Source organism: Balaenoptera ricei, chromosome 3 (genome assembly GCF_028023285.1).
Source record: "Balaenoptera ricei isolate mBalRic1 chromosome 3, mBalRic1.hap2, whole genome shotgun sequence".
Classification (NCBI taxonomy): Eukaryota; Metazoa; Chordata; class Mammalia; order Artiodactyla; family Balaenopteridae; genus Balaenoptera; species Balaenoptera ricei.
The window spans coordinates 1-21,735 of record NC_082641.1 but is presented as its reverse complement, the minus strand read 5'-3'; the positions used below and the strand labels follow the sequence as shown (position 1 = coordinate 21,735).

At 47.5% G+C, this 21,735-nt stretch overlaps 2 protein-coding genes and 1 pseudogene across 3 annotated transcripts; 1 reads left to right on the top strand and 2 right to left on the bottom strand.

Annotated features, from left to right (window-relative positions):
* The first annotated feature begins 70 nt into the window (after nt 1-70).
* CCDC127 (coiled-coil domain containing 127) lies at nt 71-13,851 on the top strand. Of its 2 annotated transcripts, none has more exons than XM_059919193.1 (3): nt 71-158; nt 1,350-1,480; nt 12,636-13,851. In XM_059919193.1, the coding sequence occupies exons 2-3, from the start codon at nt 1,360-1,362 to the stop codon at nt 13,289-13,291; spliced, it is 777 nt and encodes a 258-aa protein (XP_059775176.1). In that variant the 5' UTR covers nt 71-158; nt 1,350-1,359; the 3' UTR covers nt 13,292-13,851. The 2 variants fall into 2 exon arrangements, with proteins under 2 accessions (XP_059775176.1, XP_059775175.1); XM_059919192.1 differs by lacking the exon at nt 71-158 and adding an exon at nt 182-278.
* On the bottom strand, nt 6,084-6,180 carry LOC132364189 (U6 spliceosomal RNA; annotated as a pseudogene).
* Nucleotides 13,852-19,954: 6,103 nt separating the features above from the next.
* On the bottom strand, nt 19,955-21,687 carry LRRC14B (leucine rich repeat containing 14B; the record flags this gene model as incomplete). Its single annotated transcript, XM_059916036.1, has 1 exon — nt 19,955-21,687. A coding segment is annotated over one exon (741 nt), but the record flags the coding sequence as incomplete, so codon positions are not given.
* Nucleotides 21,688-21,735: the final 48 nt, after the last annotated feature.

Genomic DNA, 21,735 nt, shown 5'->3' with positions numbered 1-21,735 from the left:
GCGCACGTCGCCGCGCCCGGGGCCGACGGTGGTGGGGCGGGACGCCACGCCTGCGCACATCGCAGCGCCGGGGGTCGACGGGGCAACGCGGCGCCTGCGCAGAGGGACGAGCGGACGGCGGCGCTCAGGGCATAGGGACCGCGACCTCCCGGCCGGAGGTAGGTTGGGGTCTGGGGTCGGGGGTCCTCACGGGCTCGCCTGATTTCTCCTCCGGTCCAGACGCTGTTCGATTTTTCTCGAGTTTACAGCAGTTTTGTGAGATGAACCGGTGCTCGCAGGTAACGTGGTGTTCGCCCCGCTTTCTCTCCGGGACGGAGCGGGAGTTCCTGTATCGAGCAGGTTGACTACTGGCCGCCCGGGTGGACCGACGTTTAGGGGTCCCTTGGGTCCGTGCCGGGTTCCGCTGCTTTATTAGGACTGCGCGTTCCGGGAGGCGGACCCTGTAGGTTACCGGGGGGCGGGGGCGCGGACCCTCCAGTACATGAGGTCTGGGGGGCGCGAACTCCATAATATAGTTTACGGTGTCGGGGTGGGGGACGCAGACCTTGTAATTTATGGGATCGGGAGGGCACGAACCCTGTGGGGTGGGGCTGGGGGCGCGCGGACCCTGTCGTTTACGGCAGCGGTCCCCAACCTTTTTGGCACCAGGGAGCGGTTTCGTGGAAGATTATTTTTCCACGGGGTTGGGGGAGGGGATGGTTCAGGCAGTAATGCGAGCGAGGCGGGGGGGATGCGGAGCGCAGGTGAAGCTTCGTTCACTTTCCCGCCGCTCACCTCCTGCTGTGCGGCCCGGTTCCTAACAAGCCGCGGACCGGTTTCGGTCCACGGCCCGGGGGTTGGTGCTCCCTGGTTTACCGGGTTGGGGGGAAGGAATGCTGCTCCCAGCCCTCCCCTATGAGGGTTACGAGCTTCACTACTTTAGATCTGTTTTTCATTCTGTACTTGCCACAAGCTTCTTAAGTACTGAGGCTTTTTGTGTGTATGTCATTGCTTTATTGCCAGTTAGAATTTTATATCTTTAGGTGTTGAACAAGTATTTATTGAAAAGCCTGTTAAGAGTCTTTGAAGTTGAATTGAGTTTCTTTTGACTATATTTGCTTCGTTCTATTTGTATTTCAGTTATTTGAGACACATCTTCTTCCCCACGATTTGTGAGTTGCTTTTGTCTGAGGTCTTGTTTTTTTCTTTTAATCCCATAAGGCTCAGTGCTGTGCAGCGCATACCTAGATCTGAACAAAATGTTTTGAAAAAAAAAAAAAAGGTCTCACATGAGCTATGTAGGTGATATAATTGTGACCAATGTATTTTGTTCTTTTTGTGTGGTTAATGGTTTTATTATTTACTTCAAGGTGTATCTCCATGAATAACTTAAATGACCCCCCAAATTGGAATATCCGGCCCAGTGCCAGGGCTGATGGGGGTGATGGAAGCAGATGGAATTATGCCCTGTTGGTTCCAATGCTGGGATTGGCTGCTTTTCGTAAGTCATGGTTTTCCTAATGTGTGTTTTCTGGGCTGAAAGTGTGGCGCTCTAAGATCTTGGGCTTTGGAACCTGACAGATGTTGACTGTGAAAAAAAATGTACAATGTGAGAGCTATGAAGACTGTAGCCCAGGATACAGTCTCTCACTCAGATAGCTGTTAGGAACCGCTCTGAAGAGGCAGGGGAGGAGCCAGGAAATACATGTGATCCAGCATGCGTCTTGGTAAAAGATTAATACTTGTCACAGAAACCCAGGTGTGTCAAATTAGTGACTTTAGTGCTTACCTACGTATGGGAAGATGCAGCAATTTGGGGTCACTGAAATTCTTTCTTAGTCATGTATCTTAACGCTGTAGGGTCCCATGTATCCAAAACAGAGTGCATTCACCCTGAATCCCTTTCCGGGTGAATTTGTAGGTCAGTGACTGTGGCTAATGACTTAATCATAAATGGCGGGCAACAGTCTTTGTTTACAGAGATGCATGTGTACACCCTAGTTTTTTCGCATATGGTGCATTCTGCACAAATTATTTACCCTCTGAGCCTGTTTCTCTGACCATCATAACTGAACTGCCTCAGTGCAAGTGAGGGTTAAATAAAACAAGATATTTAGAGGCATTTTGTGTGGAGTGAGTGAGTTCAGTAACTGTTAGCTCCCTTCGAGGCTGTACTGCTCTGAGGGGGGCTCCCTTGCTTCAGTTGCCCTCATAAGCACTGATGAGGGAGAATAAAACAGGCATAAAAGAAAACTGGTTTTGTATGTGTAATGTTTAGGAAATCAGTCTTTGGGAGACTTCATCCATGAAACCTCTGCTCAGGCTGGCCAGAAATTCTCTCTGCTTTGAATCGACTTTGTACCACTTTGGGGAAATTACCAGTTACCAGTCAATTGTAATTATTCCAGCTCTTAGCTTATATCCCTACTACATGATGAATTTCCTGATGTTTAGGAGTTGGTTTTATGTTTTGTCACTGTCGCAGAGGAAGAAACTTTCCTCTACCCTTTTAAGTTCTTCTGGCTGGTCTAAGAATTAAATTGATGTGAGACAGATTAACAGGAGAAAATCAAACAAAAGTTTTTAATATGTATCCATAGGAGAGACTCAGGAAAATTGAGTAACTTACCAGAATGGTATAAGCCCTCACCTTAAATACCGTCCCAAGCTTAAGACAAAAGAGGATGTGGAGGTTGAGGAGAGTTAGTTACCAGAGGAGACTAGGAAAAGCGCAATAATCAAGGGTAAGGTTGTTATGTGGATTTACGCTCTAGCCTTTTCCTATTATAAGAGTTTCCAGAAATTTGGTCAACCACTTCCTGGTACAGCCGGGCAAACACCCTTACAAATGCAGAGCTCCCTTATAAATGTAAGTGTTTCTTACAAAAGGGTAACTCCTACTTGGTTTTCAAAGTTTCTCCCATGTCTGCTGTTTCTTAGAAAATAACCAGTTGAAAATAATCCCTATGCCAAAGAGACGTGTCATTTTTTTTTTTTTGATGGGTAGGAAGTGGATTTATTTAGAGAGAAACACCCTCCACAGACAGAGTGTGGGCCATCTCAGAAGGCGAGATGCCCCGAAATATGGAGTGGTTAGTTTTTATGGGCTGGGTAATTTCATAGGCTAATGAGGGGGAGGGTTATTCCAATTATTTTGGGGAAGGGGTGGGGATTTCCAGGAACTGGGCCAGAGCCTACTTTTTGACCTTTTATGGTTGGCCTCAGAACTGTCCTAGCACTGGTGAGGGTGTCATTTAGCATGCTAATGTATTACAATGAGCGTATAATGAGGCTCAAGGTCTACTGGAAGTCAACTTCTCTGCTCTCTTGGACCTAGTTGGTTCTAACCAGTTTTTGTCATGTCCTATGGCTGTGTCATGCTTTTAAAGGTTGTGCCCTGCCCCCTTCTCTCCTGTTTCATTCCCCCGATTTTACTCCAATATTTTTATGGGAAGCAGAGGGGCGATGGTCCGTCTTCTGAAGTTGCTTCGAGGCTGAGTAGGGGCATCAACCCGCCTGTCAGCGAGTAAAAATCTCTAGGATGCCTGATCTAGGGGCCCCAGGGGCAGGACAGCTCCTTGTTTTAAGTCCGTATGGGCTGGAATCCTTGCATAGCCATTGTATTGATGTGGAAGTGTTGTAACTGTTTCCTTAGCCTTCCCATGAATCTTCTTGATGATGAAACACTTTTTTGTAACAGCATCAGAGTACAAAAATAACTATCTATAAATGACAAAAGACTTAAAAGGTGTGGTTAACCATCTGATTACATTTAATTTTACATGCGTAATAATCCTAGTTAAATATTTTTCTTTCAGATACCTCAGGGGCCCTCTAAAGTATCCCAAAGTTAGCTGGAAATCCAAAGAACTTTAATTAAAATTTGGTATTGGGAAGTTTGTCAAAAAGTTTTAAAAGACTTGGTCAAATAAGATCATAGGTCACTGAGACAATACTTATTTCTTAACCAAAGTTAAAACAGATCTTGAAAGCAAATACAGATCCCTTAAAGGTGAAGTAACTCATGTTATTAAAAGCAGTAATTCAAGAAAACTTTGGAGGGAGAAACCAAATCCAGTCTTGCCCCAGCCCGCTCCCAACAAAATCTGTTTACCCAACTAAGTTTAATCCAATCTTAGAAAATCTTGATCATGTACAACTGTTTTTATTTATTATTTATTTATTTATTTTGGCTGCACTGGGTCCTTATTGTGGCACGCGGGCTCTAGAGCGTGGGCTCAGTAGTTGAGGCGCGCAGGCTTAGTTGCAGCATGTGGGCTTAGTTGCAGTATGTGGGATCCTAGTTCCCCGACCAGGGATTGAACCAAGGCCCCCTGCATTGGGAGCTCGGAGTCCTAACCACTGGAACACTCCCAAGATCATGTACAACTCTTTTTTCCAGTATTTTTTTTCTCACTCTTTACACCTTCTTTTACTGAAAACATACATCTTACTTTCCTTAAAAGTTTTTTTTTTTTCACTTCAAGTTACTTTTCTTGCTGACGGATTTGCAACATATAATAAGGTCTTATTTGACCTCTAGTAAACCTAGGTACAGCAGAAGTACTATACTTAACATTGATGACTGTAAAGACATATCTGTGTTAATCAAATCAACAAGTTTAAGCCTCCTTCAATACCAGATATTAATTTAATGTTGAATATTTCCTGGATCATGTGAACCTGAAATTCATTCTGGCCAGTTTTATATTCCTGAGTATTTATATAAGCACTTAATTTTTTTAAGTCAATTAAGTAGAGCTTCTTTACAAATTAATTTTGGTAATACTATACATCTACAACACACATAGATACATAGAGACACACAAACAGAGACCTTATAGTTCTCATTTGAAAATTTCAGCCCTGAGTCAGGTACAACAAGGTAAAACCCATCAGTTACAAGGGGTTGGATTCAAATTGGGCTTCTGGCAGATGGAGCAAATCACGGTCACCTGTCTAGATGGCTAAATCCTTTTTTCTAATGTTTACAGAAAAGACACTTAGGATTTCTTTTCGTCCTTGACAAGTCAAGTTCCAAATTACCTACCCCGTTTTTGAAATTTGCATTTTATTTTATTTTTATTATTTTAACCCAAATTCTTTTTTTTTTTTTTAATTTATTTATTTTATTTATTTATTTATGGCTGCATTGGGTCTTCGTTGCTGCGTGCAGGCTTTCTCTAGCTGCGGCGAGCGGGGGCTACTCTTTGTTGTGGTGCGCAGTCTTCTCATTGCGGTGGCTTCTCTTGTTGCAGAGCACAGGCTCTAGGCACACGGGCTTCAGTAATTGTGGCATGCCGGCTCAGTAATTGCGGCTCGTGGGCTCTAGAGCGCAGGCTCAGTAGTTGTGGTGCACGGGCTTAGTTGCTCCGAGGCATGTGGGATCTTGAACCGTGTCCTTTGCATTGGCAGGCGGATTCTTAACCACTGCGCCACCAGGGAATCTCGAAATTTGCATTTTAAAAGGATGCTGGAGATAAGGGTTCCTGGAGAAGATCAGGTAGACATTTGCATCTTAAAGGCATAGGCAAGTGCCTCCTAGGATGACTTTGTTCTCTTAAGGCCAGAAGAAACAAGTTTTTTTCCCCCTAAGTACTGAGTAGCCACCTCAATGATATCAAATGACTGACACAGCCATTCACCTATGTGGCAAGGTTTTACCTTCCCTCGTTTAGCTTAGGGAAGGAGAAGGCCTCCCCCCCAAATTCCTATCAGGCTCCAAATGTCAGCTGTAGTTAGTCAGACCAGTGGCCTCCCATTTTGGTTACTGCTATTTACAGGGATATTCCCATCCAGGTCTTAATTTAATAGTCACCAGTTGGATATTTTCGGCCAAGCCTAGAACCTTGATATTCCACACTCCTATAAGGCTTCTATTGCGGCTCCAGATTTAATCTGTTACTTTCCGCTTTCGGTTAGAATCATTTGGTGATGAGGGTGGTTCCCTTGCCCCTCGAGAGACTTAGTAAGGCCCAAGGGACCTATTTAAGGGTGGCACGTTGTGCTTCCCTACATCATGTCCCATGGCTCTGGGTTGGCACTTAAGAATATGAGAAATGGGAAAAAAGCTGCCCTCTGTTGCAGGGATGCTTTTATTTTTAAATTATATGGAACACTTCACGAATTTGTGTCATCCTCCAGCAGGGGCTGTGCCAGTCTTCTCTGTGTTTTTCCAACTTTTTTTTGTTGTTTAGTACATGTGCTGCCAAAGTGAGCAGGCAGTGATACTTTTTATGGAGTGGCTTTACGTGCCTGGGTTTCTTAGGTTAGCAGGTTTGAGTAGAGAAAGTGGAGGCTGACGAGAGTAGTATTTTTCAACTTCATTTGTCTGCCTTTACTTTTAGCCTATGCTAGGGGGCTACTTAACACCCATATGTTCGATATAATTTCTTAATCTTGTAATAACACATTTTTGGAGAATCCTTACAAGAATGCAAAGTTAAAAGTTTTCTCTGATCACATTACCTAAGCAAGATAACCAAAAAGAAGAAAATACAATATTCCTCAACCCTTCTCAGGGACAAAAAGCATCATTTCAAAAGTATAAGAAAGCAGGAACTTCAAAAATAAAAATTACTATGAAAAGCTATAGAAGCCAGAGATGAGTCTGAAAAAACAAACGGAAAATGAAAGTCACCTCAGGGCCTCTCCCAGCCTCAAAACTAATTAATTACTACGTCAGTGTAATTTTTTTTCGAATTTTATTTTATTTTTTATACAGCAGGTTCTTATTCGCTATTTATTTTATACATATTAGTGTATACATGTCCATCCCAATCTCCCAGTTCATTTACCACCCCCCCTGCTGTCCCCCCTTGGTCCATATATTTGTTCCCTAACATCTTTGTCTCTATTTCTGCCCTGCAAATCAGTTCATCTGTACCATTTTTCTAGATTCCACATATATGCGTTAATATATGATATTTGTTTTTCTGACTTACTTTACTCTGTATGACAGTCTCTAGGTCCATCCACGTCTCTACAAATGACCCAGTTTCTTTCCTTTTTATGGCGAGTAATATTCCATTGTATATATGTGCCACGTCTTCTTTATCCATTCGTCTGTCGATGGGCATTTAGGTTGCTTCCGTGACCTGGCTATTGTAAATAGTGCTGCAATGAACACTGGGGTGCATGTGTTTTGTGAACTATGGTTTTCTCTGGGTATATGCCCAGTAGTGGGATTGCTGGGTCATATGGTAATTCTATTTTTAGTTTTTTAAGGAACCTCCCTACTGTTCTCCATAGTGGCTGTATCAATTTACATTCCCACCAACAGTGCAAGAGGGTTCCCTTTTCTCCACACCCTCTCCAGCATTTGTTGTTTGTACATTTTCTGATGATGGCCATTCTGACTGGTGTGAGGTGATACCTCATTGTAGTTTGGATTTGCATTTCTCTAGTAATTAGTGACGTTGAGCAGCTTTTTGTGTGCCTCTTGGCCATCTGTATGTCTTCTTTGGAGAAATGTCTATTTAGGTCTTCTGCCCATTTTTTGATTGGGTTTTTTTTTTTTTAATATTGAGCTGTCTGAGCTGTTTATATATTTTGGAGATTAGTCCTTTGTCCGTTGACTCATTTGCAAGTATTTTCTCCCATTCTGAGGGTTGTCTTTCCGTCTTGTTTATAGTTTCCTTTGCTGTGCAAAAGCTTTGAAGTTTCATTAGGTCTCATTTGTTTATTTTTGTTTTTATTTCCATTACTCTAGGAGGTGGGTCAAAAAAGATCTTGCTGTGATTTATGTCAAAGAGTGTTCTTCCTATGTTTTCCTCTAAGAGTTTTATAGTGTCCGGTCTTACATTTAGGTCTTTAGTTTATTTTGAGTTTATTTTTGTGTATGGTGTTAGGGAGTGTTCTAATTTCATTCTTTTACATGTAGCTGTCCAGTTTTCCCAGCACCACTTATTGAAGAGATTGTCTTTTCTCCACTGTATATCCTTGCCTCCTTTGTCATTGATTAGTTGACCATAGGTGCATGGGTTTATCTTTGGGCTTTCTATCCTGTTCCATTGGTCTGTATTTCTGTTTTTGTGCCAGTACCATATTGTCTTGATTACTGTAGCTTTGTAGTATAGCCTGAAGTCAGAGAGTCTGATTCTTCCAGCTCCGTTTTTTTCCCTCAAGATTGCTTTGGCTTAGTCAGTGTAATTTTAAGCCTTCCACTTCACTCACCAAGTTCATTGCCCTAGCCATAGGCAGCAGGCAGCCTTTCCAAGCATTCAGTAGGGTTTTTCAAGATGGCAGGCTAGTGAGTTTCTAAATAGCAGCCCTTAGGGCTGCAATTGGGTCTTTCACTAAGACGCAGACACTGCAGATCATTGAATCATAAAAACTACCTACTCTTGTCAGCCTTCTTGGGAGTTGATGTTCAGTTTTCGAAGAAAGTAAAAGAGTGGCTGTACCATTTTACTTTCTCGCCAGCAGTGCATGAGGGATCCAGGTTCTTGGCGTCCTCACCAGTATTTGGTGTGATCACTATTGTTTTTATTTTGCTTGTTCTTGCAGGTGTATAGTGATACCCCATTTTGGTTTTAATTTGCATTTCCGTAAGGGCTAATGATGTTGGGCATCTTTTCACATACTTATCTGCCATCGGTGTATCCGCTTCCTTGAATCCTGTCTTTCAGATTCAATCCATTTTCTAATTGGATTTTTTTTTAATGTTGAGCTTTGAGAGGTTTTTGTTTTGTTTTGTTTGTTTTTTGTTTTGTTTTGGGTTTTGTTTTGTTTTTTGTCACCACGCAGCTTGTGGGATCTTAGTTCCTTGACCAGGGATTGAACCCTTGCCCTGGCAGTGAAAACGCGGAGTCCTAACCACTGGACCACCAGGGAATTCCCGAGTTTTGAGAGTTTTTACTGTGTTCTAGATTCTAGTACTTTGTTGGCTGTCTTGTTTGCAAATATCTTCTCCCAGTCTGTAGACTCTTACTGGAGTCTTTCATGGAGCAAAAGTTTTAATTTTGATGAAGTCCGTCTTATCAATTTTTCCTTTTATGGGTCATGCTTTCATACCATGTCTGAAAACTCTTTGCCTGGCCCTTGATCCTAAAGATTCTCTCCTGTGTTTTTTCCTACAGTTTTAATTCTACATTTTACATGACAGTCCATGATCCATTTTGAGTTAATTTTTCTATGAGGTATGAGACAGGTTTTATCTCTTCCTTTCCAGTCTGTTGGCCTGTATTTCCTTTTCTTGCTTTCTCGCACTGGCCAGAAATTCTAGGACTTTGTTGGATAGTTCCTGATCTTGGAGGAAAAGCATTCAGTCTTTTCACCACTAAGTAAATGTTAGCTGTGGGTTTCATAGAGTATCAAGACAAGGAAGTTCCCCTCTGTTCCTATTTTTCTGAGTTGCTATCATGAATGGGAGTTGTGTTTCTGTATCAGTCAATATGATCATGTAGTTTTTCTTCTTTAGGCTGCTAATTTGTTGGATTATAGCGATGGGTTTTTGAATGTTGAACCAGTCTTACATTTTTGAAATAATCCCCACTTGGTCATGCCGTGTAATTCTTTTTATATATTGCAGAATTGTATTTGCTAGTATTTTGTTCGGATCTTCATGTCTGTGTTCGCAAGAGCTGTATTGAGTATCTTGGTGGGGGGGGTCCTCTCTTCTCCACACCTGTTTCAGCATTATGCTTTTTTATTTCAGTTCCTGCCTTTTTCAGTTTCAAAAGTTCCGTTTGCTTTTTTAAATATTTTCTATTCGTCTGCTGAGACTTTCTGTATCTTTGCTTAGACTTTATATTACAGTGGCTGCCTTAAACTGTCAGATGACACTAACATCTCTGTCATCTTGGTATTGGCATCAAACTGATTACCTTTTAAGTCAACTTGAGATCTTCCTGATTCTTGTTATGAAGAGTGATTCTCCACTGAAACCTGGGCATTTGGAGTATTATGAGACTGGTTTTTATTCGTATCTTCTTAGGCTGGCTTCTTGGACAGGGAGAGGTAGCACTGCCTCCTTACTCCCAGGTGGGGGTGGACGTCCAGGCTCCCCACTCGCCCTCCAGCCCGTGGACACCAAGGAAGGGTCCCCTTGTTACTGCTGGGCAAGAGCGGGAGGTCCAGCTCCCCTGCGACTCCTGATGCTCCCACACAGGAGAATCCCCACGTGGCTTCCTCTGCCACCATCACCGCCCCTCAGGCTTTGCCCACGTGGATGGAGGTGGGGTCACAGTGTCTTCTGTGCTATGTAGCAGGGGCAGAATGGTTATTGTTTAAAAGTTTTCTGTCTTGCTAAGCCCCTTTGCTGGTTGTTTGGCCAGAGAGAGCAGACTCTTGTCGGGGCTTTTAAAGGAAATCTGCATCATTGGCATTTCAGCTTTAAGTCTGGGATCTACAAGGCAAAATGAAGCCCCAGGGGACTCACCAGCTTGGTGTTTCTTGGGTGCCAAGGTCCCTCAACAGTCTGCCTGCTGCTCTCCACCTTTCAGGGTCGTCTTGTGTTAGTTTTACATACGACGTCCAGGTTTTTTGTTGTTCTTAGCAGGGAGAATAGGAGAGAGTACTTCTATTCCATTTTCCCAGAAGCGGGAGCCCCAGCGCTTTTACAAGCCTTCTGAGACTGAGGCTTGAAAAAGTTGTGTCTGTGCGGAGTCATGAGCGGGACTCCCCAAACGGACCAGGGCTGGGCGTCCAGACTTCCGGTCCCCCAGCCTGCGCTCTGCTCTCCGTACCTCCCTGGCCACCTCCTCACCCAGCCTGTCTCCACGTCGCTGTGCCACCTCTTCCAGGAGGCCTTCCTGATGATAGGTGTTCTGTGGTCTGATGGCCGGTGTGTGCCTGGGTGTGCGCCTGGGTGTGCATCAGCCTCCCTGGCTCTGTGTGAGCAGCATTGCACTTTGGGTTAGTAGAGCAGGACCGGCGCTCTGCTTCTGGCCTCCCTCTGCCCCCTCCGCCCATGCCCACCCCCCCATCTTCCTCGTCACAGCCAGGGTGCTGTCAGATCAGATCAGTCCGCTTCCTGAGCGGAGTCTGACTTTTCCAGAGTCTGCTCCAGCGTCTCCTTGGCATAAGCCCTGTGCCCCTGGGCAGCAGCTCCTGGAAGCTCTCCTGTACCTGTTCATTCTACCTAGAGGGACCTTTCCTGCCAACTCCTACTGGCCTTCCAGACTTTGTCCACATTCACCCAAAACTGAATTAGTCCTTCTTTCCTCTCTTCTCCACACATACCTTTTGCCTGCCTCCAGGCCTATGACCCCTTCTTTCCTGGTCAGCCCCCCTGCCTGGGCACTCTGGCACAAGGAGGAGACAAAGATGACACGTGCTTCTGAGTGGGAGTTGTCAGCTGGAATAGGACCAGGGGCTGCTTTTGTTGCGGGAGGACGAGGTTGGTCTCGTGATTGTAGAACTGGGGCAGCAGCGTTGCGAGTGAAGAAGGCGCTCACGTGCATGGAAACGCTGTCCTCACAAGGGTGACGGCTGACGTTGTGGACTAGGTGGGATTCCCTGGGACCTGGGGAAAGGCCACACAGCAAGGACAGCACCTTGCGTGTTGACGGGGAGGGACCAGCAAGAGCAGGAAGGGGACCAGAAGGGGGACGGACACCGCAGGGAGTTAAAGAAAGTGGGAGAGAAGCGTGTGAGCCGCCTTGGCTGTGTTTGGAGAGCTGGGCGTAAATGATGCTTTAAACTGCTGCTCTTGGTAGCTTTGAAGACTTGTTGGGCAGTCCTTCTGTTTTCCAGAGGACTCGGATCTGTGCTGCGTTTTGCATGTACAGGCTGGACAGGTTCCCATTGTGAGAAACTAGGACTCAGCATAGCTGCCCCAACATCTATTAAACTATTGACAGGAGCGCCAGTTCAGAACGCGGTGGAGACCCTGTACCAGTGAAAGCATCACACTGACTTTTATCTTATTATCGGAACACACCAGACTCTTACTGGTGGGATGGGGAAGGATGGGTGACAACACCCAGACCCGGGCACCTGCTGGCCACGGGCTTTGTGGCCATCAGACTCCCTTTCTCTGTCCTCGGACTTCTCCGTGCAGCAGAGGCCAGAGGCCTGGTGGCTTCTCACTTTGTGGGGCAGAGCGGGGCATTACCCAACCCAGTTGCCTGCACCCTTCCGTCCCACGTTTGTTAGAGTACGGTGGAGCCTCGCCTTAAGGCTGAACTTCTGACTCCTTATTTACATGACCCCCGTCAGAACATAAGCAAACGCGGTGGGCTTCAGCTGTTTACCAGTGATGACCAGGCGAAGCTGAGCACACGTTGAACTTTGCTTAGTTCTTAGTAGCCTAGCCGACACTGTGTGACGCACGCTCTCCCATATTCATTTCTAGCCCTTGCCAGTAGTATGCCGGGGCACCGCAGCCAGAGGAGGCGCGGGGTGGTAGGCCTGGGAGCAAAGGAGGGCAGCCGTGGGTTTTCTCAGCCATCAGACATTAGGAGGAGGCTGAAGGGGGTCTCTGCAGCCTTGTTGTGCTTGTCTTTGGGGAGCCCTTATCTGATTTTAAGATAAGAACTTTGCAGTTGTATAGCTTCATTCAAAATGTTATCTTTTTTTGTACCTCTTGGGACTTAAGATTTTATTGAAGTGCTGTCCTTAGCTGCTTTATGTTTTCTGTAAATAAAGATTATAGAACTTGAGCTTTGACTTTTCATCATGTGTGTTTTCCTCCTCCACTTTCTTTGTGTCAGGTTGGATTTGGTCTAGGGAGTCCCGAAAAGAAATAGAAAAAGAGCGGGAAGCATACCGTCAGAGAACAGCTGCCTTCCAGCGGGGCCTCGAAGCCAAGTACCATGCCACGATCTCAGAAGGCCGGCGGGCCGTGGCACAGCTGTCCCTGGAACTTGAAAAGGAACAAAACAGAACGACTAGCTACCGAGAAGCCCTCATCTCTCAGGGGCGCAAGATGGTAGAAGAGAAGAAGCTTCTGGAACAGGAGCGGGCTCAGGTCCTGCAGGAGAAGAGGCAGCCCTTGCGGAGTGCGTACCTGAGCTGCCTGGGCAAGGAGGAGGACTGGCAACGGAGAGCCAGGTTTCTGCTGAGGGAGTTCGAGGACGCTCTCACAGAAAGACAGAGCATCTACTGCAGTCTGGTTCTCCCTCGCCACAAGCGGCTGGAGATCGAGAAGAGCTTGCTGGTCCGAGCGTCCACTGACCCAGTTGCTGCTGACCTAGAGATGGCAGCTGGCCTGACTGACATATTCAAGCACGACACGTACTGTGGTGACGTCTGGAACACCAACAAGCGCCACAATGGGAGGCTTATGTGGCTGTATCTCAGATATTGGGAACTAATGGTCGAACTGAAGAAGTTTAAGAGCGTAGAGAGAGCCATACTGGAAAAGTAAGACAGGAGTGAACGGCTCAGCGTCAGAGCGGTGTGTGTTCTGGGTTACGCGATGTTTTCCTTCTGCCAGCGCTCCCTGTGTTGTGGCCACACATGCACACAGCCGCCTCTCAGCAGTGGCCTTCCACTGCTTCCACCGCCACCCTCCGAGCTCTCCGTCCCCCTCAGCGGCTAAGGACGCAGTTTCTCAGGAGCGTTTATTTAAGCTGTCGATATTAAGCGGAACAGTATAACCTCATAGCTTTAGGGAAAAACTGTTTCTAAGAATGTGAGATATAATATTCATCCTTACTGTAAGTCATTTTTTGGTCTGTTTTTATCACTCCCTAAATTCTTTGTTCTCCTCAAATTATTTTTCTCTCTCCTAAAATTACAGTTAGAAGTTGTCAGGTAGTGGATAGGACTGCCTAATAGATGAGAAAGGAAGGTAGTGATACCGTCAAGGTTTTGTGGTGTTTTGAAGCTCTTTCCCACCAAAGGGGAAAAAGTGTTTATTTCCAGTTGATACCCTTGTGTGTGTTTATAAGCAATGACATGTAATTAAAACACCTCAATTTAAAAGCAACAGTGCCGCTTTTTATGTGTGTGATTTCTTACTCTTTACATTTTTAAACAGATTATCTCAATCTTTACTGCAAACTTAGACCCATTTTCCACAAAGGTTAACATGAATTGGCCTTCGTATGCTTTACGCACATCACTCCCGTCATCTTGACCCTAGTGCTGTGCAGTGAGCGCTGTTACTACCCTTGGGCTCCGGGTCCCCAAGACCACCCCACACTTGCTCAGGACTCCGCACATGGTTGTACTCACAGCTGAGACTCGTCGTATAGAAAGGATACAGGGCAAGGTCAGTAAAGGGACAGGCACGTGGGCAACGCGGGGAGACCAGGTGCAGCTTCCCGTCCCCTCCCAGGGGTCACACGGCCATGTGGACGCTCTTCAGAAACAGCGTCCTGGGTTTCTGCGGAGGGCCGGTCACACAGGCACCCTCTGCCTGGCACAGACCCAAACTCCAAACTTCCAGAGGAAAGCAGGTGTCCAAGCTGTTGGCAGGGTTTGGTCGCAGTGATCCACTCTTACCAGTTGATGGTGGAGGGAACCCTCCCAAATCCAGTCCCAGATGCCAGCCGAGGGCCAACCTGTCAGCAGGCCTCTCAGAGGCCCAGGGTCTCAGGGCTGTGGTGTGAGCCCTTCTCTGCAGCCCTCATTCTACAGGTGAGGGGTGGGAAGTCGACCTGCCCGAGGTCGCACAGGTGGTCCTGGAGCTAGTATGAACCCAGGCAGCTTGGCTTCAGAACGGCCCTGATCCGTGTGAAACCAGGTCCTTTTCAAATGACTAAGCGGGTTTTGTGGGCTGATGCCAAAAATGCTCTTCTCTGCCTGGCGTATGACAAAAATAGCTGTCCTGCTTCCCTAGACATTAGGGCTTTGGTAGCAAACAACGGGGGTCAGTTCTGCTAGCTTAGACAGTTAAGGGGGTGTTTGTTTTAAGGCTACCTTGTGGAACCTCAGGGCAAGGATGGAGAGTGATGGCCACACCTCAGAGAAGAGCCAGAAATGGCTAGTAAACAACACTGGGAACCTTGCGGTAATGACCTTTTGGCTTCAGATCTCTGCATGTCTGTTTAATCTTCTCTCCCTGCAAACCAGCTTTCTCTCCCTGGGCCCCATGGTGAGAACAGCTACCTTGTTCTACTCCCATGGGTGGCAAAGTCTGGGAACCGCTGGGTTGTGCGGTGCCGTGGCTTGTGAGTGGGGTGGGAGCAGAGAGAATCAGGAAAGCAGGGCTCAGACGCCAACCACTGGCTCGGGCGGCTCTGAAGGAGGCGGCAGGCCCTCCAGCAGGTTGAGGATTTGCGCTCACCCGCGGGACTGCCAGCGGCTGGTGGAGAGAGAAGGGGATTCCTGGGATCTAGTGGGTGGCAGCTGATGAGAGAGGGAGCTGCAGGCTGACGTCTCTGGGTCTCTCGACACGGCCACTGCACAGAGGGTCTGCTGGGCCTGCAGGTGTCTCCTAGTCTCTGAGTATGTAATTGGAAAGAACCGTCTGGAACAAGAGTTGCTAAGGTAGGAAAGAGAAGTGGAAGTCCCTGAATCTGCATCCCCTCCTTGCCAGGATGGTCAACAGGAAGCACTGCTGAATTCCTGGAGGAAATGCAATGATTAGTCCACCACAGGGGACGGGGGGGAGGCGAAGATGGTGGTCCCAGAGTGTCCATCATGGTCCCCGTCATGTCCCCATTTGATGCGACTGGCCCCTGGGAAGACCAGGTGGGTCTGTGCAGATGACAGCCCGCCCAGGCTCAACAGGAGGAGCCCCAGTCGAGTTGCCGTGTGGCATGTTCACGCCCTCCTGGCCCTTGGCACTCTGTTCTGCTTTTCACCTGCTGAGCGTGTTTCCTTTTCCCCCAGTTTGCCCTTGTGTGGGAGCCACACCGTCCGCAGCGCGAGAAGCACAGGAACACTCCTGGGCCCTGACATGCCCACCACCGCATTCGCAGCCAGCGTCACCTTGGGCATCCTCAGGGCCACCAGTCTCGGGCTGGGCAGGTACAGGTAAAACCCATCGTGGCTGCAAGTGGCACATTCAGTGTTGGGGCTGAGCAGGTCCACAGGAACAAGTGAATTACATGCACTGGGGTGAGTGAGAGGCATGGGTCCCACTTGGGCTGCTCCGTGTGCCTCAGAATTGCTCCAGACGAGCCTCCAGCCTCTCCAGTTTCACAAGAATGGGTTATTCCTCAGTGTGGGGCGGGGGCTGTCAGGGACATTCTCCACTAGTAGACACCTGTGTGCCCACCCCTGCCCCAAATTTCAGGTCCTGGGTCATCCCTGGGCTCTTGTCCACCACAGCTGCTGGGCCCAGCCATGCCCATGCTGGGTTCTACCTGCTGACCACCCGGAGGCTGGGTCTCATCAAGAAAATTCCACAGACACAAACAGCAGAAGCTACTCTACTCTTTAGATTTAAAATCAAATCATTTCAAAATTTTGCCCTGTGCCTACTCTCTTTCCAAGAGCTTCTTGCAATAGCAAAGTCCATGTGGCTGAAACAGGGTTCCAGCATAACACAGCTAAGGAGACATGCAGAGGTGAGCAAAGAAGGCAGAGCTGAAGACCACTGGGAGTCAGAAGCCACCACTTCCCTCCTGCTCCTGCCCACCTGGCGGCGGCTCTGCTCTCCTGAAGGCCCAGCAGGAAGGTTACTGCCTTCCTCAGCAGGCAGATCCTGAGAGGACTCTCACTCCATTGTGGGGGGAAAGGCATGGGCCATACCTGGGGGAGGGGGTGGCACAGGAGCACCTGCAACGGGGATGTACCTGCGGAGACGGCAGCATGGAGTTGGACCTGAGGGCAAAGCCCACTCACAGGGTGATTCAAACCCCCACTGACCACTTGGGTGGTTCTAGTGTGAGGAGCATTTGGCCACATCAAGCACTAGCCACTCTTGAGAAAATGTTTTCTTTTCAGACACTTTTGTCCTTTTTAAAATTCTGAATTGCATTAAAATGTCATTTGAGTAATCCAAAACCTTCCAACAAACAAAAGTCCAGGACCAGATGGCATCACTGGTGAATTCTACCAAACATTCAAAGAAGAATTAATACCAGTCCTTCTCAAACTTCCAAAAGAGAGAAGAGGGAGTTTTCAAACTCATTTTACGAGGTCAGCATTACCCTGATACCAAAACCAGATAAAGATGCCAAAAGAAAAGACAATTACAGGCCAATATCCCTGATGAACACAGATGCAAAAGTCCTCAACAAAATATTAGCAAACCAAATTCAACAATACATTAAAATACATCATATACCATGAGCAAGTGAGATTTATCCCAGAGATGCAAGGATGGCTCAATACCACAAATCAGTCAATGTGATATACCACATTAACAAACTGAAGAATTTGAAAATCATATGATCACTTCAGTGAATGCAGAAAAGTCATTTGGCAAAATTCAACATCCATTTATAATAAAAACTCTCGATAAAGTGGGTGTAGAGGGAATGTACCTCAACATAATAAAGGCCATATATGACAAGCCCCGAGCTAACATCACACTCAACAGTGAAAAGTGGAAAGCATCTCCTCTTAAGATCAGGAATAAGACAAGGATGCCCACTCTCACCACTTTTATTCAACAGCATTGGAAGTCCTAGCCACAGCAATCAGAGAAGAAAAAGAAAGAAAAGGAATCCAAATTGGAAAGGAAGAAGTAACACTGTCACTATTTGCAGATGACACAATACTATATACAGAAAACTCTAAGGACTCCATCAAAAAACTGTTAGAACTAATACATTTAGTAAAGTTGCAGGCTACAAAATGAATACACAAAAATCTGTTGCATTTCTATACACTAATAATGAAATATCAGAAAGAGAAATTAAGAAAACAATCCCATTTACAACTGCATCAAAAATTCTGAATAAATTTAACCAAGGAGGTGAAAGACCTGTATGTTGAAAAGTACAAGATGTTAATGAAACAAACTGAAGAAGACACAAATAAATGGAAAGACATTCCATGCTCATGGATTGTTAGAATTAATACTGTGAAAATGTCCATCCTACCCAAAGCAATATACAGAGTCAATGCAATCCCTATCAAAATTCTAATGGCATATTTCACAACAATAGAACAAAAAAATCCTAAAATTTGTATGGAACCATAAAAGACCCTGAATGGCCAAAGCAATCTTGAGAAAGAAGAACAAAGCTTGGAGGCATCACATTCCCTGACTTCAAACTATATTACAAAGCAGTAGTCATTAAAACATTATGGTACTGGCATAAAAACAGACACATAGATCAATGGAACAGAATAGAGAGCCCAGAAATAAATCCATGCATAGATGGTCAATTAATTAACGGCAAAGGAGCCAAGAATATACCAAGGGGAAAGGACCCTCTTGTCTATAAATGGTACTAGAAAAACTGGACAGCCACATGCAAAAGGATGAAACTGGACCACTATCTTACAACACACATAAAAAATTAACTCAAAATGGATTAAAGACTTGAACGATAAGACCTAGAAGAAAACATAGGTGGTAAACTCCCTGACATCAGTCTTGGCAATGATTTTTTAAAAATCTGACACCAAAAGCAAAAGAAACAAAAACAAAAACAAGTGGGACTACATCAAACTGAAAAGATTCTGCATGGCAAACAAAGTCATAAAACAAATAAAAGGCAAACTATAGAATGAGGGAAAATATTTGTAAATTATATATCTGATAAGGGACTAGTATCCAAAATATATAAAGAACTCAACTGCAAAAAAATAAAAAATAATTCAATTAGGAAGTGGGCAGAATCTCTGAAGAGACATGAAAAGATGCTCAACATCATTAATCGTCAGAGAAATGCAAATCAAATCCACAATGAGATATCACTTCACACCTGTCAGAATGGCTATTATCAAAAAGACAAGAGATAGGGCTTCCCTGGTGGCGCAGTGGTTGAGAATCTGCCTGCTAATGCAGGGGACACGCGTTCGAGCCCTGGCCTGGGAAGATCCCACATGCCGTGGAGCAACTAGGCCTGTGAGCCACAATTGCTGAGCCTGCGCGTCTGGAGCCTGTGCTCCGCAACAAGAGAGGCCGCGATAGTGAGAGGCCTGTGCACCGCGATGAAGAGTGGCCCCCGCTTGCCGCAAGTAGAGAAAGCCCTCGCACAGAAACGAAGACCCAACACAGCCAAAAATAAAAATATAAAAAATAAATTAAAAAAAAAAGAAGAGCTAAGTGTTGGCAAGGAAGTGAAGAAAAGGGAAACTTTGTACACTTTTGGTGGGAATGTAAATTGGTGCAGCCACTATGGAAATCAGTATGGAGTTTCCTCAAAAATCAAAATTAGAACTACCATATGGTTCAGCAATTCTACTTCTGGGTGTTTATCCGAAGAAAATGAAAACACTAATTCAAAAAGATATCTGCCCTCCCATGTTTATTGCAGCATTATTTACAATAGCCAAGATATGGGCAACCTAAGTACCCATCAGTAGATGAATGGATAAAGAAGATGTGGTATATGTATACAATGGAATACAATTCAGCCATAAAAAATGAAATTCTGCCATTTGTGACAACATGGATGGACCTGGAGAGCATTATGCTAAGTGAAATAAGTCAGAGAAAGACAAATACCATATGATCTCACTCATATGTGGAATATATATCTCCAAGTTAATAGGTGCAGAGAACAGATTAGAACCAGAGGTGGGGCCGGGGTGGGGGGGACTGTGGGGGGAAGGGAGAAGTGGGTGAACTGTTTTTGTTTTTGTAAATAAATGAAATTATTAAAAAAAATACAAGTGGGCAACAAGCATATGAAGACATGCCCAGGGACTTCCCTGGTGGTGCAGTGGTTAAGAATCCGCCTGCCAATGCAGGGGACACAGGTTCGAGCCCTGGTCCGGGAAGATCCCACATGCCGCGGAGCAACCAAGCCCGTGCGCCGCAACTACTGAGCCTGCGCTCTAGAGCCTGCGTGCCACAACTACTGAGTCCACGTGCTGCAACTACTGAGCTGGTGCGCCTAGAGCCCGTGCTCCGCAAAGAGAAGGCACCGCGATGAGAAGCCTGCGCACCGCAATGAACAGTAGCCCCCCGCTCGCCGCAACTAGAGAACGCCCGCGCACAGCGACGAAGACCCAGTGCAGCCAAATAAATAAATTTATTAAAAAAAAGAAAAAGACATGCCCAGTTTCATGAACATCTGGGAAATACAAATTAATGCAAGACATTTTTTTCGTCCATTAGATTGAAAAAGAAAGAAAACCACATCTGAATAAGCCACACTTTATTAGTATTTAATTACCCTAATACTCAGCACTGCACAAATCAGATCTCAGTAGAAACCAAGTCCAGACGTTGGCATTAACCACTCCTCAAGCACCAGGACTCAGACAGCTTCCCGGAGGAGCCTTCCCGCCCGCCCCGCAGCAGGAGACCCCGCCCGCCGGGCCTAGAGTCGCTGAAGGTGGGAGTGGGGGCGGCGGCGGCGGCGGGCGGGGCACCGCGGTCGTGCCCTCAGAGCCAGAGGCCGCCGGAGCCCGGGGCTCAGCCTGGCACCAGCAGAGCGCACGCCTGCCGCCCACTGGCCCGAGGGCAGGGGCAGAGCCGTCAACTACCAAAGCCCATGTCCTCGCTAGACGGGAGTTTGTAAACATCCAGACAGGGCAGCGCCGCACACCCGCGACGGGAGGGCGCCGGGCCGGCGCCCTGCACCCCCGGACCCAGCCGCTGCGGCAAGGGATGCGGCTTGCCCTCGGTTTTACTCTCTCCTCAGCTGGGCGCTTTCATCGCTGTGCCCGGGAGGTGTCCTCTCACTCCCTCCCCCGCTCACGCCGGCCGGTCGTCCAGCCGCCCCGGCCCCCGCCCTGCTCCCTGCGGCCCGCACCTCCCGCGGCTGCCGAGGCGCCGTGACCAGGACGGCCGCCCGCCGCGGGCTGCTTCTCCGGCGCCACCGCCGTGCTGGGCGCTGTGCTCCGTCACAGCTCCTGGGAGGAGGGTCGTCGCTCCCGGAGCGCCTGAAGGATGCGCGTGCAGCTGCCACTAGGAGATGCCTCGGTGGTGGCGGGGGCGGGGGCTCAGCCCGGGCCGCCGCCGCCGCCGCCCGCCGCCGCCCGCCTCGTACAGCCCGGGGCCTACTCCATTTGCTTCAGCGCTCTGGAGAAGTTTTCCAGAGCAGTTTTGAAGGCTTGCAGCAAGAGCTTTCCGAGTTCATTGCTCGTTTCTTCAATGTCCGGGTCGAAGCTTCCGAAGAGGGGCGTGGAGACCCGGATGTCGTCGCGGCCGGCCCGCAGCAGCACCGCGCGCAGGTCCTCTGCGATCGCGCTGTATTTCTGCTGGTCGAATTTGGACATGGCCAGCTCGTCCTGGGGGTAGGCGCTGCCCTCGGGGTAGCAGTCCCTGGGCACCGGGAACTCCACGCTCTGCAGCCGGGGGAGCTCACAGAGAGCCACGAAGAGGCGCCGGAGCGCGCGGGCCGACATTGGGTTCCCCAGGAAGCGGAGCTCCCGCAGCCGGCGGCAGGGGCCCAGGGCCAGGATCAGCGCGCCCACGTGCCGGTCCGCGAGGCCGCACTCCTCCAGGGTCAGGGCCCTCAGCGTCGGGGCGGCCTGGCCCAGCAGCCGGAAGAAGGTCGAGGGGAACAGGTCCACCAGGCAGTGCCCGCTGAGGTCCAGCACCTCCAGGTGGGCGGCGTGGGTGCAGTTCGCCAAGAAGGCCATGTCCGCGTGGTTCAGGTCGCAGTTGCCCAGGTCCAGCACTTTCAGCGGAGTCCGGAGGGGGCTGCGGGCAGGGCAGGAAACAGCGCGGTGAGAGCAGGCCCGGCAGGCGCTCCGGGGGCCACACACACCCTCCCCGAGAGCTGAAATGGGTTTTACCTTTTTAAGTAGTCAAACAAGTCAAAAGAAGAAGAATATTTTGTGATA

What these genes read in the sequence shown, in the direction of transcription:
- CCDC127 (XM_059919193.1), top strand. Translation starts at nt 1,360, where the DNA reads ATGAATAACTTAAATGACCCCCCAAATTGGAATATCCGGCCCAGTGCC. An exon ending in GCTGGGATTGGCTGCTTTTC is followed by an intron (nt 1,481 to 12,635) that starts GTAAGTCATGGT and finishes TCTTTGTGTCAG; the next exon opens with GTTGGATTTGGTCTAGGGAG.